Genomic DNA, 19,228 nt, shown 5'->3' with positions numbered 1-19,228 from the left:
CTTGCTGTAAAAAGCAAATATTATTTTTTGCGATTTTTATTATTTATTAAGCAAATATTTATCTTTCCCTTTATTCCATTCCGTGGCAAAGTGATCGAAGATTTGTGCATGCCCATCGACCGCAGAAGTGTCCGCAAGTTGTCCCCAACAATTTCATATCCGCAAACATGCTCCGTTTTGTTGCTGCTTTTGTTTTTTATTATTTTCTTTTTTTGCTCACTCTTACGGGTTTTGGTAGCCACTGTGGATGGCTTATTGAATAACAGGCAGCAGGTATTTGGCTGGTAGGTTGGCTGGTATGTGGCCCTTAACGCGCCTGCATCTCCTCCATGTGCTTTACATAACAGCGACTGGGGAGTGCACAAGCAACAACAAAAAAAACAATACAAAAAATAAAGAAGGGAATAACAAAACAGTTAACAACGGCATCGACTTGGCTTGGCATAATTAAGCAACTCAAGATCTGCTGCAGGGAGTGCATTCGGACTTATCCCTGTGACTCAGCGAACACTCGCAAGAAGACTCTCTTCTGCTGGAAGACTCGAGCTTTCGATGGCTCGAGTCGTCGGAGGTTTAATAACCTTTTGGTGTCTTAGCCACGTTAACAAGAATTTTATGCGGCAGCTGCGATTGGCATACAAATGATCGGCTGCACAGGCACTGGGAAGCTTCCAGAGGCAGCCAAAGACCCTGTTTAGTATGCACCAGGTGACCCGGAGCTCCAGCCCATTGGGATTCTCGGCTCGTTTGGGTGAAAATAAAAATGAAGTGGCCAATAAACGTGCTGTAGAAAACGGTTTAGAAAGAAAAGAAAGAAATAAGAAAAAAAAAAAACAGTTACGAAATCGAGATTATCGTAGAATAGTTTATAGTTTTGATAGAATCGCCGAGAAGCAGCCGCGTCGCAGATGTTCGAACAAAAGACTCGCAAATTCAGGGTCAGTGGCAGAAAGAGATTGATGGGCATTCGTCTTTGATTTATGTATGTCTAAGCGGATGACTAACTAAAGGAGTAAACAAACAAGCCCATGGGGTGCAGTCGTCTGAAGCCAAAAAATTCGAAATCAGAAATCAAATCAAATCCCCCGCACAATCGGCCGTAAAGTACGGACCGAATCCCGCTCCCACCTGCGCCTATAAATGCTAATTAACCTTTCTTCACACATCGCAGAAGCGAAGAGACGCCCGCGTACCTTGGCATTTCCGAATGGGTTCCACAAGACTGCCCCTCGAAAGCTCCGGCGCCGGCGCAGCGGTCGTGGTGAGTTGGCCAGAGGGTGAGTTGCTCGCTACCCACCATGGATTCGAGCCCGACCAAGACACCTCGGCTTGATAAATAGAACTCGTTGCTGGTGGCCAACACCTAGTGTAAGCGTGGCTGTGTATTGGAAGAGTGAGCTCCGTTCACTCCACTTCCATTCGATCCAAGCATTCCCACTCAGAGTCTGGGCAAAAGTCAGTTGAGTTTTCCAAAGTTACCACCCTATAACCTATACCTCGTACTATGTGCCATCAGTATCATTAGTACGGAATTGTGACTAGTGTGTTGCTAACCCTTCTACGAATTTCGCCCGCAGAGAGCTCTGGAATCTATCATGGCGCGTTGGTGGCCAATTTTGAGCGTTGTGTGCCTCTGCCTTGCTGTTGGTGAGTACTCCGTTCGATTACACCTAGTACGTAGGTAGCCATTAGTTGTGCCTAGAGTTAAGTTGGTGACCTTTGGCGGTGGAAACTTTGCCACTTTTCGCAAGGTTGCCAAAGAAAAAAAATACAATACTAGCTGAAACGAACCTCGATCGCTGGCCAAGGCGAATAAACTTGAAAAAGTGCGATGATGTGGGCTCGAAAAACATCACAATTGATCGAAGTCGAAGTCGCAGTCATTAGCGGCATGCAATCGATTAAACTTATCCTTCAATCGCTGGTGATGTAAGAGTTCAGTTGTCGGAAAAAAAGGAAAAAACGAACCACAAAGCAACAAAAAAAAAAAAATAATAATAAAGAAAAAAGAAACTGTGGCAAGAGGACGAAACTCCGGTTGGCCATAAAACCGAAATTAGCATTGGAAAACGAACAAAACCAGCCTGTCTGCTGTCTGCCGTCGGTTCCGTTTCCATGTAGATATATGTACATATGTATTTTTGGACTCGCCAGCGTTGTTTATGCAATATCATTTTAATGTTAAACCGAAAACGGGTTTCCAATAACCACAAAATCAACATCAACAACAACAACAACAACGCGGTTAGCCAATACTCTCAACCCGTTTGGAAAGACACCTTACATGACCAACCGCTACCGTAAGATACCGCATTCGATACGATCCGCCAGCATTCCCCAGATCATCCCAGATATGTGGACCTGTGCCCATAAATGGGATATGCCGCTTTCGTTTGCCCTTTCGATTTCAGCCGAAACGAGATGTAGACAAACTGTATTGAACAAAACCGAGAGTTGTTTTGGTCGGCTAGAAGTGGTACTCGTATTTCCACACAAACCAATGGCCAAAAACCGGTCGAAAGTCGTTGGTGTTGGGAGTAAGTTAACCGTTAAGCCATGAGGTGCGGCCAATTATACTGGCTAAGACGCCGATTAACTGATAGAACGACTGTGATTAATGGCACCCATCACGATCAAGTTGCCAATGAGAACAATATCAATTTAACAATTAAGATGTCGGCAAATTATCAGCGAACGGAGTTAGGAAAGAACTTGATTGATTTCAAATACTTATATTAATTTATATATTTTTTAGAGTATTTATTGACTTTTAAATTAAAATAGGATAACAAGTACTTATATTAAAGAAAGAGTCTCTGGTGTTTTCTCTTCTGTCTCGTATCTCAAACTTTTTTTTCAATTCTGCTTAAATTCATGGCGATTTCTTCAGAAAACATTTCCTCTTCTTCTTCCTGACAGTATGTCCCTATTCTATTCTATTAAAAAATTAAAACAAAAATAAATTAGATTTTCTTAAGCAGTGCTCGCCGAACACTAAAAAAATATATTTGTTGGCACGATAATATGTAAACATTTCTATTCAACCAGATGGCTTGTATGTTAAAAATTCATTTGAACCCGCCATAGATCAGGACCCTTCAAGGAGATACCAAAGAAAACGTAATTATGAGAATTGACAAAGCAACGAAAATTATAAATTGAATACTGCATTATTTACTTTTTCGCAAAGTTTGCTACAAGCTTCTTACACTAAACTATCAAATTGATGGTTACAAATGTGTAGGGAAAATTGTGGAAAGTTTCAAATGAATTTCGTTCAGAAAACACCACCTTTAACATCATTCCGATCGAACATCCAATTCCCGTTTATTCCGATCGAAAGTATACACACTTCGTATTAAAACGCATTGCCAACATAGGCAAGCACTAAAGTCCAGAGACTAGAACTACGTTGGTATGGCTAGAAACTAAACAAATGCACATAATCAATGTAGTCAAGTAACCTGATCTAAATGATCACCAACGATCATTAGCCATGCCTAACCATCTTTCCCATCCCAACAGCACATGGCCAGGACAAGCTGGAGGGCGTTGATGTGGAGGAGGTGTGCGCCGATCGTCCCGCGGATGAGTACTTCCGCCTGGAGACCGACGGCGACTGCCGCGAGGTGTACAGGTAAGTCGAATTGCGGCCACATGTGGCCCTGGGTTGTCCGATTGTTCAGCTGAGACGGCTGATGCCCGATGCAATGACCAAAGCAGCACTCCTACAACCAATTCTTGCCACTTCTTGTATCGCTATCGAAGGTGCGACAGTGCCGGCGAAGATGGCACTTGGCGTTTGGCGCCGATTCGCTGCGCCGGCGGCCTGGCATTCGATGTTTTGCGCCAACTTTGCGATTGGAAGTCGAATGTGAAGTCCTGCGATGTGCTCGAGAGTAAGTGACGCCACCCAGATCGACTAGATCAACCAGATCACCCAATCCGCTGCGGATGTCTAAAGCTCAAGATACTTCCCGAGAGCCCAGATCCCCAGCCCACTATCAACCACCCCTCCTCTATCGCTGTGTCTGTCTATCTGTCTCTCACCCCCTGTGTGTGTGTGTGTGTCTGTATCTGTCTCTGTCTCTCTCTGTGTGTGTCACTAAAACCGGGGAGTCCCCGAGTCCCCGAATCGATCGAGTCATTGCATAAACACCCTGAATCCACCCCCGAATCGGTGCCAAAGTTCTATAGCTAGCAACGCCAATACGAAATCAGAACATGAACTTTATTTTGTAGATGTACCAAGTCGGGTTTGAAAGAAATTCAGTGTCCTTCGGGTCTGGCCTTCGACGTGATCAAGCAGACCTGCGACTGGAAGGCCAAGGTGACCAATTGCGACGAGAAAGAGAGTAAGTGTGACGACCAACCAGCCAGACCAAACAGTCAAGCCAAACAAACAAACCAACCAATCAAGCCAATATACACCTGTACATACAGTAGTCAGCAATGTTAGACTTCCGGAACTTTGGTAGATCCACGAACGAAACAAACCCTAACCCAGCTCGAAACTAACAACCACCTAAACTACTAAACCCCATCACACTCATGTAAATACTTCTCATTTCAAAATTTAGACATTTGTTGTCACTAACACGCCTCCATCCACCAGTAGCTCCAAAACGTAGCTTCCCACTAACTGAGTGTACATTCCACAGAGCCGCGCAAGGCCAAGCCCATCCTGAAGACGGATGAGCCCATCTGTCCCGAGGGTAAGCTGTCCTGCGGCGACGGCGAGTGCCTGGACAAGGAGCTCTTCTGCAACGGCAAGTCCGACTGCAAGGACGAATCCGATGAGAACGCCTGCTGTAAGTCCAACACACGATTATTCCTACAGATTCGAACTGAATTCCAAATGGTGCTTGAGATGATAAATTGTTGAGGAAATGCAGCATACATTACAGCGCAAAGTTCAATAAATGATCCAGAAGAATGATCCCCAACCATCTACCATTTCCAGCTGTCGATGAGGATCCCAACCGCGCCCCCGAATGCGATCCGACGCAGTGCGCCCTGCCCGACTGCTTCTGCTCGGCGGACGGAACCCGCATTCCCGGCGGCATTGAGCCCCAACAGGTGCCCCAGATGATCACGATCACCTTCAACGGCGCCGTCAACGTGGACAACATCGACCTGTACGAGGACATCTTCAACGGACAGCGCCAGAATCCCAACGGCTGCTCCATCAAGGGCACCTTCTTCGTGTCCCACAAGTACACCAACTACTCGGCGGTGCAGGACCTTCATCGTCGCGGACACGAGATCTCCGTGTTCTCGCTAACGCACAAGGATGACCCCAACTACTGGACCGGCGGCAGCTACGACGACTGGCTGGCCGAGATGGCCGGCTCCCGACTGATCGTGGAGCGCTTCGCCAACATCACCGACGGCTCCATCATCGGCATGCGGGCGCCCTACCTCCGCGTGGGCGGCAACAAGCAGTTCGAGATGATGGCCGATCAGTTCTTCGTGTACGACGCCTCCATCACCGCCTCCCTTGGCCGCGTGCCCATTTGGCCATACACCCTGTACTTCCGCATGCCGCACAAGTGCAACGGCAACGCGCACAACTGCCCATCGAGGAGCCACCCCGTGTGGGAGATGGTCATGAACGAGCTGGACCGGCGCGACGATCCCACCTTCGACGAGTCCCTGCCCGGTTGCCATATGGTGGACTCCTGCTCAAACGTAGCCAGCGGCGACCAGTTCGCACGCCTGCTGCGCCACAACTTCAACCGCCACTACAATAGCAACCGTGCTCCACTTGGACTCCACTTCCACGCTTCGTGGCTGAAGTCGAAGAAGGAGTACCGCGACGAGCTGATCAAATTCATCGAGGAGATGCTCGGCCGCAACGACGTGTTCTTCGTGACCAACCTGCAGGTGATCCAGTGGATGCAGAACCCCACCGAGCTGAACTCGCTGCGCGACTTCCAGGAGTGGAAGGAGAAGTGCGACGTCAAGGGCCAGCCCTACTGCTCTCTGCCCAACGCGTGTCCCCTGACCACCAGGGAGCTGCCCGGCGAGACGCTGCGTCTCTTCACGTGCATGGAGTGCCCCAACAACTACCCCTGGATCCTGGATCCCACCGGCGATGGCTTCTCCGTTTAAGGCCGTCCCGTCGTCGCTATCCTTCCATCTACCCAAACAGGAGAACAACTCACAGTAGTTCCACCGAGAGTCTGATAAACTAAACAAACTGTACCAGCTGATCTATGCTGATCCATCTACAGAATACTCAAATCGTTGCATCCTGCTTCCTGTGTGATCCTAAGCTATCTCTATCCATCTGTTATTTATGCGACTTTCATTTCTATCTCTCTCTCTCTCTCTCTCTCTCTTTCTATCTATCTTCTATCTATCTGTATACTTTCGACTATTCTGTATCTGAACCTGTATCTTTATCTCTCTGTTGATTTCAAAAGTGATTTGTTTTAATTTACCTAGCTGCCTCTTTGACCAGCTCAAAGACAATTTCCACAAACAAACAAAACCAAGCGCCAAAAATCGCAGCAGCAAAAATATCTTCGTAATTGTATAAGTATTTTTTATAAGAAAAATATAAAAAATATATAAAAAAAATTAAGTTGCAATGGAGTTTTAATGGAGGAGACGTGTTACTTTGTTGTACTATTCATACATTTTATTTCGCACATCCAATTGGCACTTGCTTGTTATTGGAGGCTACTTTCTCTAGGTAATCAAGTATTCAATTATTATAATAATATTCATACGCACGTTTTGCTTGCAAATTAGCACTTAAAGGGGGCAAGCTATTCTTATGTTCGCAAGTTTAACAATAGATTTAATATTGTATTAATATTGTTAGTCTGCACTGAGAACTATCCTTATTACTTGCAGGCTATGGATATTACGTATACGTAATTTGCAAGCAAACTGCACGCATAAACGTTGTCTTCGCCTTTGGACGACACTGAACCCAGATCAGAGGCACAGATTAGAGCCACAGACGCACTTGCTGATCCCAACTGGTGGACGCCAGGCACATGCCATTGGGGCACAGGCTGATGCAAGTGATGCGGTTCTCGTGACCAGACAGTGTGCCTGTGGAGGAATGGAAAGTGACAAATGGTAAGTAGAAAGTAGAAAGTGGAGAAGAAGGTCAGCAAATCGATGTAAGTCAAGTGCCAGCCTGAGCATTAGCTTCGCCTCCATTTCCCCGTTCTTTATCACCGAATCCCCCAAGTGCAATGGATATCCAATACCCAATACGAACTACCCAATTCCCAATACCCACCCGTGTGCCGCTGCTTCATCGTGTCCCACGAGTGCACGTTGCCCTCAATGCCGCCGCACATGAGGTAGCGCCCGCTGGTCGATAGAGCTGGTGGGGACACAAAATCAGATTAAAAACCCGTCAAAAGTCAAGGCGACCGTGTTCCACCAAGACGGAGAACGAGAACCCACCGCACGACGTGAAGCCAGTGTTCTTCTGGGGCGGTTCATACTGGGCGATTTGCTGGTCCGCCCGCAGGTCGTACATGCGCGCCGTTTGGTCCTCCGAGCAGGAGGCGAACCCGAAGCCACTGGGATGGTACTGCAACCGATAATGATAATTGGGTGGGTGTAATGAATACATTTGTATTAAATTACAAGTACTAAATAGATTAGCTGCTTATAGTTGTTCTTGGTAATTAATATAAGCTATTATTATTAAAACATATATGTGTACTCACGCAGACGGATGACACGTCCATGTCGTGACCGAAGAACATCTGCTTGTGGCCCTCCTCTCGCACATCCCACAACTTGGCAGTTTTGTCCACAGAGCCAGTGATATAGGTCTTCATATCTGGCGAAAGCGATAAGCCAGCGATATCACCAGCGTGTCCATTGAAATCCATTGTCTTGACACCCTTCTCCAGATCCCAATGGCATCTGTTGGTCATAGGAAACTTAGATTTTACTCCAAAAAGTTAAGCAAAGCCCTACATTTTCATATCTCCCGAGCCGGTGATCAGATGGCCATCGTCGAGGAAGCGACAGGAGCTGAGGAATCCCTCGTAGCCCATCAGCTCTTTGACCATCTTGGCCACTCCGGAGGCATCGCGATTGTTCACATCGTAGACGGTGCACTGGTTGTCCATTCCTCCGCAGGCCACAAAGTTACCCGACGGCGAAAAGGCCACCGTCATTACCCAGGCGGATCTCAAGGGGATGATCTGCACCTTGTTGGCGGTCCAGGTGTCCCAGATGATCAGCTTGCCGTCCAGCGATCCAGTGACGCAGTGCCGCGAGTCCCCGGCAAAATGCACCGAATTCACCTTGTTGATGTGGCCCTTGAGAATCTTCTTGGATGAGAATCGAATCTTGGGCACATCCCCCATGTCGCCGCATTTATCGGCCAACGTGCAATCAGCCTTGCTTTTTTGGTCATCCTGAAAGCAAAATCATAGTAATGAATGACAATTTTTATTACAAGAATTTCCAGAATAAATGTTAGAGACGCATACAGTTTTCGATTAAGTTAAGTCACTTAATTTTTTCAAAATTGGAAATAATGTGTTCGACTATTATCGAGATGAAATATTATGGGAGTAGTTAGCACTGAAGTATGAAATCTGGCAAGATATTTAAAACCCAATCATATTATCATACATATTCCAAAAAGTTATATTAATATTTTTTTGTTAAAATTAAATTAAGGACAACGAATTTCTTTTTAAGCTGGCTATCGGTATTTTTAGAGTATTGTTATTTTATATGGGGAAAACTTTTTTATGTTACTTTTGTTGTTGCTATATTTATTATCTGATATTTTTAATTTACTTCGCTGTACGTTGAGTTTATTTAATTCACCTTAAACTTCTGTATCATGCCATTGATTTCGTCGTAGAGTTTTTGTGTTTCTGGGTCAATTTTCGGCATTATGGAGCATTAATTATATAAGGACGGCTGCAATATTTGCCAGAAGAAAGTTTCTAGTTTTGAACCGCACTGCGTCGCACAATAAACTGAGAGTTAAACAATTTGTTTTGCCTGAATGTTATGATGTTTTCTTTTTTCCTTAGCGGTAATGCAATTAGCTAATTGGATTAGCCGTTAAATACAAATGTATAGAAAGACGATTTTTTGGCGCCAAAATTTTAAAATCGAACATATGAGCGGGCTGCCAACTTATCGAAATGGTGTGCGCCTCTTGCAGCACTGGACTGTTCAGGGTGACCAGGTCGGTGGCCACCAGATGTTCCACTCAATGTAAAAAAGATGCTTGTATAGCCAAGGCGAAACTGGTCCCTCTAATTACACAACTCTCCAGGATCAGCTGTTCGGTCACCTCATTTTTGTTTTCCCTGTTTTTATTTATAACAATTGCCCATATTAACACACCGCCAGCATGGACACCAAGTAGGGAGCGCCATGGAGACGCTGCCATGTGCCAACCAGCTGCAGGAGCACCAGCAGCCGCAGCAGCAGCACGTGAATCTCAGCATAGATCCTAGTCTGGGTGAGAATGTGGTCAGCATTCCCAAGGAGCTGATCCTCATTTCGCTGGTCTCCCAGGAGCAGTCGCTATACAATCCCAAGCATCCCCACTACCGCAGCACCAAGATCAAGGACGAGAAATGGCTGGAGATTGGCAGCAATGTGGGTTGGTCCGGTAAGTGAACGTTTAAGTTTCCCCACCAAAAAGTTGGCACTTAATCCCATTTCCACAGACGTCCAGTGCAAGTCCAAGTGGAAGGCCATGAGGGATCAGTACTGCCGGGAGCTGAAGCGCGCCAAGGCCTGCTCAAAAGCAGTGAAGTGGAAGTATTTCAAAGAGCTGGATTTCCTGCGTCCATATGCGCTGGCAAGAAAGTAAGTAGCACGTGGAGCAATTCAAGTTGGCACCGCCATGCTGACTGCCAATGCAGACTATACAGCATATGGAGCTATCTATCACTAGTTCTGTTCTTCAGGCTTCCAAATGATATGTCCGTATTTAATTAAACCCACAATTCTTTAGTTACAGAGGGAGATCTGGTCAGACTTCCAATGGCGCCGTGGGTACGGTGACCCCCTTATCGCTGCCCATGACTACTTCCTTCAGCAGCAACAGCAGTAGCCAGAATCTAAACCTTTCCGGCAGCATTAAAATTGAGGATGCCAGTGCATCCACGCTGCTCGACAGCTGCAGCTTCAGTTCGCCTAGTTCAACTGATAAGAAGCCGGCAGCCACTTTCTTGGCAAGCCATATTGGAGCCGTGCTGCAGCAGCAGCAGCAGCAACAGCAGCATCAGCAACAAATGCACTCGCAGCCGGAAGCGAACTGGAACTATCTGACGGATGCGGGAGGCGGTGCTACTCCATCAATCATAGTGCAGTGTGGAACCGCCAACACAACCACGGTGGTAGACACTCTCTACAACGAAATAGTGGACTGCGTCAATGCCGCCAATCAGTCGAGCTCGGCAGCAACAATCACGTCTAATGTATCCACCACTTCAGCAGCGCACAATCAATCGACGAACGCCGAGGAGGAGGACGACGATCCCATACACACATTTCTCAACATGGAGAGCTACTTCGAAAAGGAACTGATCACGCTGATCCAGCAGGAAGACATGATCTACAACTACGGCAACGAGAACTATCGCAATGCCAAGCTCAAGATGGAGGTGTGGGAGGAAATCGCCAGAAAACTAAAGAAGTCGGGTATGTGGTTGATAAACTTAAACAGCCGAAGGATGAAGATGATTTTTCAAGCATTAACTATTTTAGTGAAACAGTGTCGACTGAAGTGGAAGGCTTTAAGGGACCAATACGCACGCGAACACAAGCGATTGAGGACACTGATGCACATAGATGCCACATCGCGTTGGAAGCACTATAATTCGCTCAGTTTCCTTCAGAAGTACATACAACAAAAGACGCTGTAAGAGAGGTTTTGTTTATTTTAACATAATCATATATTGATAACTTTTTACTCTTCAGGGAAAGCGATTCGCAACTCAGTATGCTGCTACCCAAAAATGACCCGGTGAGGGAACTCGAGGACCATATGACCCAGTCTCACTCACCGCCCACGCAGCAGATCACCCTAGAGTCGTCTTCGTCGAATTCCCAGCTTAACTTGCCCACCCTGCCTCATTTGACGGGACCACACAAGGCTGAGCAACAACAACAACAGCAACAGCAGGAAGAGCAGCACCAACAGCAACAACAGCATCAGCAGCAACAACAGCAACAGCAGGCAAGTGAACTCTGTGTGGCCACCTATGACGACATGGACATCGAGAATTACATCAACGGAGATGTACACCATAATGATGATGATGTGGAAGACGATGAGGATGAGGAGATGGAAACCACAACGGCGGCGGAACAACCTCCTCAGCAGCAGGATCAGCATGTAATGACTTACGATCACGAAGATGGACCCGTTTACATGGCTGTTCCAAGCGTTGGCAGTGCCATGTCCAAGCAAGAGCAGCTCAGCGACGGGGCCACCAGCCTGGAAAATCAGCAGCTTCAATCAACTGCGGAGTTCCAGAAGATCGAGATACAGACTCCAACCACGCCTAGGTACCAGAATGCTGCCACTACGCCAAGCTCTACTTCCACGTCTCGCTATCACTCGGCGCCCATTACGCCCAGCAAACCCACCCATATGGAGTATCCCTCCAGCAATGGCCACAACTCCGGAGAGGACGATGAGATAGGTGCGTTCTTCAAGGCTGTGTCCATGAAGATACGCAATGCTCAGCTGGAGCCGGTGGCTTTTACCGAACTGCAAATTGATATTCTGCGTGTCATCAACGAGGCACTGAGGAATCACTAGCGCTGCTGGTGACCTTTGGCTACCTGGAGAGGAGTATGATGCTTGAGTGGACCATCAACGGTTTCAGGGCGACTCATTCTAGACATTAAGTGTTATTTCAAAGTGTTTTTCTAATTTCTAGACGAGTTGATATCTTTGTAAATTTCTATACCCGTTACTCGTAGAGTAAAAGGGTATACTAGATTCGTTGAAAAGTTTGTAACAAGCAGAAATGTTTCCGACCATATAAAGTCTATATATTTCTGGCCATATCCGGCCATATCCGTCTGTCCGTATGCACGTCGAGATCTCAGGAACTATAAAAGCTAGAAGGTTAAGATTCAGCATACATATTCTGGAGGCATAGACGCAGCGCAAGATTGTTGACCCATGTTGGCACGCTCTAAAACCGCCCAAACCTGCCAAGCCCACACTTTTCAAAAATGTGTTGATATCATTTCATAATTTTATTAGTCGCTAAAATTTCTATCGATTTGACAAACAACTTTTTGCCACGCCCAACGTCCTAAAAGCCGCCACACCGGTCACGCCCACAATTTCTAAATTTGTTCTCATTTTATTCGCGTTCGCATTCACACTAGCTGAGTAACGGGTATCTGATAGTCGGGGAACTCGACTATAGCATTCTCTCTTGCTTTCTTTAAAATTTCGGAACTTTTAAAAGCGAAATTCGTTTGCTTAACCAGCGCGAGGGTGGATCTTAAAATGTTATATGTACATAGACAAAAATCCAATAATAGCGGAAGAAAATAGTGTTTACTAGCTTAGGATGCTTCCGGTGCTGACGCAACCGGAACTAAAAATTCAATTAAATATTTAAATACTTGTAACCAAATCGATTGTAACCAATTCGTACAATGTCAAAGAAAAAAGAAAATATATTTTTAGAGCAAATATTCTTGATGTAGGGTGAATTTGTCAGATGGATTGGAATAATAATGCCGTACCCAAACAACTCGTAGATTAAAAGGGTATACTGGGTTTATTGAGAAGTATGTAACATGCTGAAGGAATCGTTTTCGACCCTATAAAGTGGCGCAGGTTCACTAATCAATTCGTTCTGGCCATGTCCGTATGTCGGTTCGTGTGAACACACCTAAATGGGTATCTGATAGTCGAGGAACACGATTTCTGCTTTCTCTTGTTTTTTATTTGGTTAAAGGAATATTTAATTGTAAGCTTCTTTCTTTAAAGTAAGTCAGTTCATTTGAAAAATAGCTATATTGTTCATTTTGTGGCAGTTTTAGATAACATAAGATATTATTTCTGACAGTGCGTTTCGCTAAGAGACCTTTCTACGGATTTAACCCCATGCAGGGTATAGAAATCAATGTATCTGGTAGTTAGAACTGGTAGTTGATGTAGCTCGCTCTTGGGTATTTACCCCCCCCCCCCCCACTAACGACCAGGAATTCCCCGCTCACCCACATGCAACCCCCAATCCTGCACCCAGCTACTATTCCCGCAGCTCTACACAAACATTTAGACAAACGACAAAGCGTAGGAGCAGCTGCCTTCAAGTGGAGCACTTGCAGAGTGGTCCCATCCCTTGAAGCCAGCGCGCACATAGTAGTGCCCATGTCCCATGCCCCATGCCCCATGTATCTGTGCTATATAAGCTCGCACACATATGTGGCACTCTGCTCGTGCCACCGAAAGTGGTCTCCCCTTGGCATTGGACAGAAACCGGTTCGCCCGGCGCGTCCAATGGGTGGACTGTTCGAGTGAGACAACCGTAGTGCCGTCCGTACATAAGTCGGAAAACGGGGGCGGTTCCCAGTGGGTAGCGCTGGGTGTGGCCATCCCCGATGTCAGATGGCACCAGCTGCTACCTGCTGCTGCTGCTGCGGTGCTTGCCGCAGCCGCTGCCGCTCGGGAAATTTATGTAAAAGTGAAAATTTTTTAATAAACATTTTCATTTTCAGGCGGAAGTTCCGATGGCCGGGGCTAATCAGACGTGTGCCGTACGCTGGGATCGGGATCGGGATCTGAAAATGGAAAATATTTGCCATGGGCTCCACGCCTGATTGATTCCTTTGCCATGTGGCCATTTCCAATTTCCATTGGTTCGGTGGTTCTGCGTTTCGGCTCGCTTGTTTATTCTGTTTGCACTCGCAAATTAATTTCCATTCTTTGCTAAATGGTTGAGTGCGCGGGCTTTAATTAAAATTATGTGGGTTTGGGTTTGTCATCGATTTGGGAGAGACAGGTGGATTGATTGGAAGGGCGTGCTTGCAGCTCAGGCTCGGCTATCATACAAGATTTTTGAAATATATATATTACCCACATAGTTATAAAGCTTTAGTCTGATAATATTCCATTTTAGTTGATCAAATTAACAATGGCTTATTATGTCAGAAGCACTTTAATTTTATTATTTCAAGAATACGCCAGTTGTATTTTATTCGAGAGAATTTAAGACACTTTTAAAAGAGCAACAGATAATTATAATTTTCATCCTGGATTTTTTGCAGGAATAAGAATTTGTAAAAACGTTAAGGTGCCTTATACGACCAAGGTGCCTTATGGCCAATGAAATATCTATCTAATATCTAGAAAATACTTCTTACACACCGTCATTAAAGTTTAAACTATAAAGTTGAGTAGGAGAAAGTTTTACTTGTGGTAGAGCGAATTCAAGTAGATAGTATCCATCAATTCAAACGCTCCCGATCCAACTCTTACCAACTCCTTAAGGCCATTTTGAGTCTCGAAAGTAAATCCGCAATATTATTTATACTCACTCACCTTATCGCATTACGGAATCTTTTCCCCGGCAATTTCCAGCACACGGAAACTATTTTCGCGGCTCATTTAACGGGATCGTCCCATCCGAGGAGCGAAATCGTAAAACGCCCATAAAAATACACATTTTTATGGCCTGCGGGCAGCTATGGCAAGTATGACACTTTCCAGCCGGAGCTTCAGACGCAGTTAAACCAATTTGCAACTCATTCCAGGGCCCATCCCCGCCCATCCTGGGCATTAAGTATATCAAATTTGCCACGATTACGATGACGCCTCACCGCATTCACGCCCAAGGAGCCACGAAAAGGGAGCAAGGAGATGGAAAAGGAATACATTCGAGACTCATTTCCTGCCCAAAAAAAAAGTGAGGAACAAACTCAAAACGCTGAAGCCGCCTGCAGCTTTAGGTCAGCAAGATGGCCAGATAGAAAGACAAAATGCTGACAAACTGCTGAGTGAATCTGGATGTGGCTGTGCCTGTGTAGATGTGGATGTGGATGTCGAGGTGGCTCCCACTCCGCGCGCGTAGCAAACTGTTATCATAAATAAAGTCAAGCCAAATGTCAGCGAGAGGCCTCATATCATAAAGCAAATGCAAGTGGCGCAGTGAATCGAAATCGAGGCATCGGCATTCAGTTTGGCCAAAACCATTCACGATTTATTGTCCGATATGCGATGCACTTTCCCGTCCAAATGCCCAGCTCCAACTCCAACTCCAACTCCTGCTCCTTTTCGCCGTCCTGTCTCTCGCTCTTTTAAACTGAATTGTTTCCGGGAACCACAGCAAACCACCAGCAACAACAATGGAGCGGCCAAGCGCTGAAAAGCTTGTAAAACATTTGTAGCAACTGCGAGTCGACTGGAGTCGAGAGTTCCCGGCAGCCGGAGTACCGAGTTGGCCAATGGACGTGCCACTGGCGGCTACTGTTGACCACGTTCAACCCGCCGCCGAAAATGTTTTATTCATAAAGCTTAGCGACAAGATCGTCGCCCGTTCAATGTTGCTGATGTTGCTGCTGTTGCTGCTGCTGCTGTGTTGCTGCGGCATGTGGATGTTGTTGCTGCTGCTGCGGGATGCTGCTGGTGTGGATCTGGGATGGGGCAAAAAAAAACCTATGCTAATTCCACATGCAACTTATCAGCCGACGCGCATCTTGTCAAGGAGCTTTTGTGTTTGGGCTGTTAGAAATGGCCTCGGAATACAGCTCCAACTCCAGCTCCAGCTCCATCTCCATAACCATATCCATCTCCGACTGCGAAAACTCGACGAGGGGTGCTAATCGCCAAATTTACAACTTGATGCAAAACTTTGCCCCGCAAATGGGCCAGAAAACAAAACGACCGCACTGCCAAAAGTGGGTGGGGCTGATGGGTGGATGTTTGGATGGGTTGATGGGTGTCTCGGATTGTTTGGATTCGGATTCAGATTCGGGTTCGCCTGGGCAAACTATAAAAATAAAGTGAAGGGGTGAGGAATGATGGGATGCCGAGCCGGGAAGTGTCCACACTTTCACTCGGCCCGCAAAGCAGGCAACGTAAAAAGTAGCATTTGAAAAATGTACTTTTTTCACTGCCCGGGGGAAGGAGGATAAAGGATACAAAAGATTCTGTTGGGCAGAACTGGTGGCACAGTGGTACGAGGTCATCAAGGGCTCACTGCCAAGAATGTGATGTGTGCAAGGAATGATAAATATCAAACTATAATGTATACATATTTGTGTATTCTTACAATAAGTTTCTTAATCTCTGCTGTACTTAAGCTAAAATTAATTTAAATTGCTTATTAAATCGGTAGTATACATTACATTACCATGCCAATTTTAGATGGTCAAATGCAGATCTGAAAAAAAATCCATAATAATATTTAAGAAGAAATAGTCTAGTTAAATATTAAGAAGCTTATGATTATTCCCTCAGATGATACATTTAAATTTTCTACATTACTATAGATCCTAAACTTGGAGTCCCACTGTGCCACGCTCCATTTGACTTGTTTGGGGGTACGTTTGTTCCAGAGTCCTGGCCACATAGTGTTAGTTACAAGACACATAACACTTTGTTATGTGCGCTTGACAAAGTTGGGCAGCGAGACAGAGAGACAAACGGCGGGAAAAGTGGAAAAGTGCTTAGTGCCTTAGTTTAAAGCGAATCGCATCCTTTTCCCTTTTTCCGGGGAAAACAGATAAAGCGCACCCAAGTTACGTGGGGTGGAAAAGTGTGGATGTACCTAGCGAATTGGGTGCTAATATGGTCAAAGCATTGTGCGGAACACAACTTTCTAATGCCCAACTGGGCGGATGGTGGTCTCCCGATTTTTACGTTGTATTTTATTTTTAAATTTTCAAGATTTGCACATGCTGATAACGCGCTAGCGGATGGAACAAATAAATCTCAGACAAAGGAAGCGGATAACGGATATTTGCGGAATTTGCAGACACGTGTGTGGAGAGCGGAAGGCATTTGGAAATCGTTTGGCGGGGTGGCTTTCCCGCACATGCCGCAGGATATGCCGATACCCATATGCTCGGCAGAGTGGAGGTGGTGATGGTGGTGGGGGCGAGCTGCGAAAGTGCCAAAATGCCAGGCGCGACAAGCTGCGACACCTGAAACCTGCAAGGATCCAAGCACGCAGCGGACAATCATCGCCACATCCCGAACCAGGCACCAGACACCAGGAACCCGGCAGCCCATGATCATGATGCATGATCCAGTCGCTCGCGGTAGACGCACAAAAAGCATCATCAGCGGCTCTGGCGAAATGTCAACTTTATTAAAAGAAATTATAAATTGGTATGCCAGTCCCGGAGTCTCAAGTTTCGAGTCCAGAGTCCCAAGTCCCGCGTCGAGAGTCCCAGTGACCACTTCACAGACACCGCGCGCAAAATTCCAGGCTCACACATCATTAAACGAGCAAAAAAACCGAGGGATCCCATCCATCCAGTCAGTTCTGCAGCGGAGCGGTCGGGAGTTTCGGGCCCAAGTGCCGCATCCTTTGTCCAGCCCATTACAATTACTGACAAAAAGCATCAAGGTAGCCATAAAAACAAACCTACTCGAGTGGGGAGGTGCTAGGAGTTCCAAACTGGGGATTACATATGTATATAGTACCTTGCATATCATAATATAGAATACTCACCTCATTTCCGCTAATTCATTATAAGTTAAAGGTTATTTATATTAGTTTTCTGGCAGCTTGTAATCTAAAAAAGCTTGTATAATCTTATTTTTTGATTGATCTTGGTCAAGAACTTCTTATCCCACCCTCTGACCCCAAAAAGTGCCCAAGAATCTTCATCAACAGCGAAGAAAGAAGAAACGAAAAGCTCATGTCAGGCCATTTAGAATTATGATAGAGTTTTGATGTTGTCATAAAAAATTTAATTGAAATACCAAAAATGGCAATGGAAACCGACCGATGGAGCTGGAATCCCGTCTGCAGGAGCAGGCACCAAGGCAGCCAGGCGGCAGATGAAGATGTCAACGCATTGAAGTCCGATCTTTAATGTGTGTATTTTTGGAAGGCATTAAGTATTTATTGCAGACAAGGCCCGCATGTATCACTCACCTCCATCCTCCATCCATCGATCCTCGATCCTTGCGGCCTGAGAAAGATGTCAAAATGAGGCCACTTAGGCGAGGCATTACCTCCGCTCCACGGGCACAGCGAAATCAACTCGCAAGGCAGCAAAAAACTGGGCTCAGACACCAAGTCCGCTGAGAGGTGAAGCGATCGGGAGGACGATGAGCCGGGTGTACATAAAAACAAGTAGCGGACCGCTTGCTGAGTCCTTCTGGAGTGAAGTTCAACTCTTTAAGGTGTTGCCAAGACAAACAAGTCAAGGGAATGGGGAGCGCATATTTATGCTGGAGGCAGGAGGGGGATTTCCTCCGCCTGGGCCTGGGCCACATTTCAATTACCTTTGTGGGCAGCCATTTAAATGAAAATGCCACACATTGCAGGAAGGCACAAGCCACAGGAGCCGGGAGCCCACAGAAACCAGCAGCATCAGCCTCCCAGCGGGCATCCACACATCACCACATGAGAGAAGAGGTGGACACGGAGGGCAGGAGGAGCGCAGGCCGGCAAGTAATCATAATCTTAAGGTAATAACAGCCGCATTACATGTCACATTAATAAACGCCGCCGCATTGAAATTAATATCATAATTCATATCGTTATAATTTAGCATGCGACCACAACAGTTCCAACTGCCTCCCTCAACCTGGTGGAACCACCTTCCTTAGCCGACTCCTGGCCAACTTCTTACATCCTTATTAATTTTATGCGACTTCTTCGCTTCGCCAAGGGGTGGCACTTCCTCCCCCCCCCCTCGATTGTGCGAAAAAATTGCGAGTAATAAGAGTTCACATGGCGGGGGTCCACAAACATTTACATGAAAGTCTTTTAAGCTTGATAAATGCTTGGGCCGAAAATCCGGGTCAACTTCTCGTGGAAACAGCAACTTTTTAAGCAAGGTCATATGTGTCGTATGCGTAATTTTCAGTAAGCGCAATTATTAAAGAGGCAAGCTAAATGATTTCGTATAATACTAAATAGCTCTTCTTGTTAAGTCGACTGAAATTACAGCTCTTACAACTTAGTTCTTAATTATCCGTACAACAATTTTTATTTAATGCATAATTTACATGGCATTGCGACAGCAGTTGGCTTCTAAAATCTTGAAAAGTCTG

The 19,228-nt window shown here is 45.9% G+C and overlaps 3 protein-coding genes and 1 long non-coding RNA gene across 8 annotated transcripts, besides 1 other annotated feature; 3 read left to right on the top strand and 1 right to left on the bottom strand.

Annotated features, from left to right (window-relative positions):
• The first annotated feature begins 1,359 nt into the window (after window positions 1-1,359).
• On the top strand, window positions 1,360-6,587 carry verm (vermiform). 3 transcript variants are annotated; one of them, NM_001169998.3, is made up of 7 exons: window positions 1,360-1,455; window positions 1,578-1,647; window positions 3,049-3,120; window positions 3,526-3,637; window positions 3,769-3,899; window positions 4,662-4,811; window positions 4,964-6,587. In NM_001169998.3, the coding sequence occupies exons 2-7, from the start codon at window positions 1,596-1,598 to the stop codon at window positions 6,112-6,114; spliced, it is 1,668 nt and encodes a 555-aa protein (NP_001163469.1). In that variant the 5' UTR covers window positions 1,360-1,455; window positions 1,578-1,595; the 3' UTR covers window positions 6,115-6,587. The 3 variants fall into 3 exon arrangements, with proteins under 3 accessions (NP_001163469.1, NP_730442.2, NP_730441.1); NM_168809.4 differs by lacking the exons at window positions 3,049-3,120; window positions 3,769-3,899 and adding an exon at window positions 4,243-4,355; NM_168808.4 differs by lacking the exon at window positions 3,049-3,120.
• Window positions 6,588-6,627: 40 nt separating this feature from the next.
• On the bottom strand, window positions 6,628-8,983 carry Gbeta76C (G protein beta subunit 76C). The gene is made up of 6 exons (NM_078996.3): window positions 8,824-8,983; window positions 7,957-8,402; window positions 7,701-7,902; window positions 7,432-7,561; window positions 7,262-7,348; window positions 6,628-7,068 (listed from the first exon to the last, which is right to left on the bottom strand). The coding sequence occupies exons 1-6, from the start codon at window positions 8,890-8,892 to the stop codon at window positions 6,962-6,964; spliced, it is 1,041 nt and encodes a 346-aa protein (NP_523720.2). The 5' UTR covers window positions 8,893-8,983; the 3' UTR covers window positions 6,628-6,961.
• Window positions 8,984-9,266: 283 nt separating this feature from the next.
• On the top strand, window positions 9,267-12,679 carry CG8765 (uncharacterized protein). Of its 3 annotated transcripts, NM_168807.3 has the most exons (6): window positions 9,267-9,472; window positions 9,535-9,625; window positions 9,684-9,825; window positions 9,974-10,662; window positions 10,729-10,882; window positions 10,942-12,679. In NM_168807.3, the coding sequence occupies exons 3-6, from the start codon at window positions 9,713-9,715 to the stop codon at window positions 11,786-11,788; spliced, it is 1,803 nt and encodes a 600-aa protein (NP_730439.2). In that variant the 5' UTR covers window positions 9,267-9,472; window positions 9,535-9,625; window positions 9,684-9,712; the 3' UTR covers window positions 11,789-12,679. The 3 variants fall into 3 exon arrangements, with proteins under 3 accessions (NP_730439.2, NP_001262061.1, NP_649141.1); NM_001275132.1 differs by having other exon boundaries at window positions 9,267-9,625; window positions 9,980-10,662; NM_140884.3 differs by having other exon boundaries at window positions 9,267-9,625.
• Window positions 11,935-12,440: a mobile genetic element.
• Window positions 12,680-16,498: 3,819 nt separating the features above from the next.
• On the top strand, window positions 16,499-17,699 carry lncRNA:CR44678 (long non-coding RNA:CR44678). Its single transcript, NR_125008.1, has one exon. It is a non-coding gene; the product is annotated as a long non-coding RNA:CR44678 (long non-coding RNA).
• Window positions 17,700-19,228: the final 1,529 nt, after the last annotated feature.

The sequence above is a fragment of the Drosophila melanogaster genome, chromosome 3L, assembly GCF_000001215.4.
Source record: "Drosophila melanogaster chromosome 3L".
In the NCBI taxonomy this organism is placed as follows: Eukaryota; Metazoa; Arthropoda; class Insecta; order Diptera; family Drosophilidae; genus Drosophila; species Drosophila melanogaster.
Note: the sequence above shows the minus strand (reverse complement) of the source record. Positions and strands in the feature narration are given on the sequence as shown.

Excerpts from the sequence above, each read along its gene's own strand:
- verm (NM_001169998.3), top strand. The coding sequence starts at position 1,596 with ATGGCGCGTTGGTGGCCAATTTTGAGCGTTGTGTGCCTCTGCCTTGCT. Across the intron at positions 3,638-3,768 it reads GACTGCCGCGAGGTGTACAG|GTGCGACAGTGCCGGCGAAG; the intron begins GTAAGTCGAATT and ends TCGCTATCGAAG. Across the intron at positions 4,812-4,963 it reads ATCCGATGAGAACGCCTGCT|CTGTCGATGAGGATCCCAAC; the intron begins GTAAGTCCAACA and ends TACCATTTCCAG.
- Gbeta76C (NM_078996.3), bottom strand. The coding sequence starts at position 8,892 with ATGCCGAAAATTGACCCAGAAACACAAAAACTCTACGACGAAATCAAT. Across the intron at positions 7,349-7,431 it reads CACTGGCTTCACGTCGTGCG|CTCTATCGACCAGCGGGCGC; the intron begins GTGGGTTCTCGT and ends TGTCCCCACCAG. Across the intron at positions 7,069-7,261 it reads GATGAAGCAGCGGCACACGG|GCACACTGTCTGGTCACGAG; the intron begins GTGGGTATTGGG and ends ATTCCTCCACAG.
- CG8765 (NM_140884.3), top strand. The coding sequence starts at position 9,385 with ATGGAGACGCTGCCATGTGCCAACCAGCTGCAGGAGCACCAGCAGCCG. Across the intron at positions 9,626-9,683 it reads CAGCAATGTGGGTTGGTCCG|ACGTCCAGTGCAAGTCCAAG; the intron begins GTAAGTGAACGT and ends CCATTTCCACAG. Across the intron at positions 10,663-10,728 it reads CAGAAAACTAAAGAAGTCGG|TGAAACAGTGTCGACTGAAG; the intron begins GTATGTGGTTGA and ends TAACTATTTTAG.